The sequence below is a fragment of the Nestor notabilis genome, unplaced genomic scaffold (genome assembly GCF_000696875.1).
Source record: "Nestor notabilis isolate BGI_N333 unplaced genomic scaffold, ASM69687v1 scaffold24827, whole genome shotgun sequence".
Taxonomy (NCBI): Eukaryota; Metazoa; Chordata; class Aves; order Psittaciformes; family Psittacidae; genus Nestor; species Nestor notabilis.
This window is the reverse complement of record NW_009937352.1, coordinates 17,903-20,258: the sequence shown is the minus strand read 5'-3', so window position 1 is coordinate 20,258 and position 2,356 is coordinate 17,903. Positions and strand designations below refer to the sequence as shown.

Here is a 2,356-nt window from a genome sequence, read left to right as displayed (position 1 = left end):
AGCTCTCTCAGCCTGGCTCCAGAGCAGAGCTGCTCCAGCCCTCGCAGCAGCTCCAGGGCCTCCTCTGGAGTCACTCCAGCAGCTCCATGTCCCTCTTGTGCTGTTGCCCCAGAGCTGGATCAGGGCTGCAGAGGAGTCTCCCTAGAGCGCAGCAGAGGGGCAGGATCCCCTCCCTCAACTTGCTGGGAATGCGCCCATTTGATTAAAGGAAGGTAGGTTTGGTGTACAAAAAGGGTGATACCCCCTCAGGTATGCACAAGGCAAAGGCATCACTCTTGCTAGGGCACAATCTCCAATCCCAGGGATTTATATGGAGTGACACAGCACCCATCACCTGAAGCGATGAACAGGGACACGAAGCTGGAGCTGATCGGTCCCGTATGAAGCGGGCCTGGACGTGACTTGTCTGATCCCAGGAATGGCAGCAGCCTGCCAGGTATTTCTGCAGCCCCGTCTCCCAGTCTGCAGAACCAATTAAAAATAGCAGGATGCAAAAAAAAAAGCTGGATGAGCAGCAAAGGCTCTTGTTAATTCCAGATACATGGACTTCATCAGGAGAAGAATGATGAATTGGGCAGCATTATCTTTACCGAGTAAAGATGAACAGAAACAGGAAAAGCTACTAATAAATAAAAGGTTCAGTCCCACAAAACTTGGTGCTGAGAATCCATTTATTTGCCAGAAGAAAATTCCTGCTTGTTGGAGGAAATTTTTTTCCCCTCCTGGCCAACGAAACCCTGGGAATCATTTCCATTTGTTTTCTATGGAATTCTCAGCTACAGATTTTGTATGAAGAGAGCAAAGGATTAATACCAGTAACTCCTATGTGGGTAGAAATATAGGAGGAAAAGGATTCCTGGTTTGTAAAGGAGCTGTGGAATTTCAGATAGTACAGGTCAAGAGGATATTAACTGACATCCAAGGAAGAAACAGTCCTCTCCTAGGTGGGGCCCTCAGCTCATGCTTTTCTTCTCAAGTCAGTCCACCCCAGCTCTGGTTATGAGTTTCAGATGAGAAACTGCATTTTTAACAGAGCCATAAACTATCTGCATAGCCATGAAGTAAAACTGGAAATGGAAGTGTGGCTTCACTTAACAGAAAAGATGAAATCCACACAAATGGCATCCAAGCCATTCACGGGGCTCCAGATGTCCATTTTTAGCTTGTAATTAGAAAACTGGTTTTCCTCTCGGTTTGGTTTGAATTTCCAGGGATGAGGAAGGCAGTGACCTTTGCAGTGTGCAACTGCTATGGAAGCGCACCGTTGCCCTCACCTCCAGCCCTGCCCTTGCTTGTGATAGCAACACTTTGTGCTCGGTGTCAAAGCTGGTAGCAGTGACCCTGCAGCTGGAATTTATCTGCCACGACTGCTTGAAACTTCAAATTTATCCCATTTGCTCCTAACGATTGGCTATGAAGTGCTAAAAGTAGTAAAAGCTTCTTTTTTGTGTGGTTAGGTTAAGACAAGCTGACTACACAGAGCAGATGTGTCAATTAAAACCATTCCTCTTCTTTTTTTAACCCACGAGCTGTTCCAACTGCAGCCACGCATCAGCGTTCCCGTTTCAAGGATCTCATTCCCCCTTTCCCCCTGCACATTTCCAGCCTCTCCCAGCCCCACGGGACCACGAGATGTGCTGTACGCAGCAGAATCGGTGTCCAGCTAAGTCCATGGAGATCCCAAAGAACAAACCTACGTAACTGGGAGTCTCCCACACTTGTTTGGAGCCAAGGTTTCAAAAGCAAGTTCATACATTCAGCCTAAGACTGTTTAAGTGCTTAAATGTCTTTGGTTGCCCAAAGATATTGTGACTGGCCCATTCCTGGCAGTGTTCAAGGCCAGGTTGGATGGGGCTTGGAGCAACCTGGTCTAGTGGAAGGTGTCCCTGGATGAGCTTTAAGGTCCCTTCCAACACATTCTATGCTTGTGAAAAGCAGATTATCAATGACACACATTGAAGTTGGCCACTTTGAATCACACTCCAAGTTGTTGCTCATCCAAAAGCATGGGCTCAACCTCCAAAACTCCCCAACCTGGGGTGAGGAGACCTTACCTGAGCTTGCTGCAGAGACGATGCCCATGGCAGTGATGAAGAGCAGTGCCAGGAAGAGCCCAGGATCCGGATGCATAGCGCCAGATTATGGGAGTTGAAAGCAGGAAGCTCCAGACTAAGACGAGGCACCAAACCAGCTACAAAACAAACAGATGTCTACTGTAAGTTGCAGGAGTTGAGTCTTTTAACTTTCTTACAACAAAGTGTTTGGGGTTTCAAAAAAAAGCACAACCAGGAAACAGCCAATATTCTTTGCAATATAGAAACCATCTGTAAAAACGAGCCAGGAGTTGAACTTCACG

The 2,356-nt window shown here is 47.2% G+C and overlaps 1 protein-coding gene across 1 annotated transcript in view; it reads right to left on the bottom strand.

Annotated features, from left to right (window-relative positions):
• LOC104409029 (cell adhesion molecule-related/down-regulated by oncogenes-like) overlaps nt 1–2,130 on the bottom strand; it is a gene marked incomplete at its 3' end in the record, with an annotated part of 6,539 nt that extends 4,409 nt beyond the window's left edge. Inside the window, exon 1 of the mRNA XM_010018799.1 lies at nt 2,055–2,130. Within this exon, the coding sequence (XP_010017101.1) occupies nt 2,055–2,130 (76 nt within the window). The remainder of the gene's footprint in view (nt 1–2,054) is intronic.
• Between the last annotated feature and the right edge of the window lie 226 nt (nt 2,131–2,356).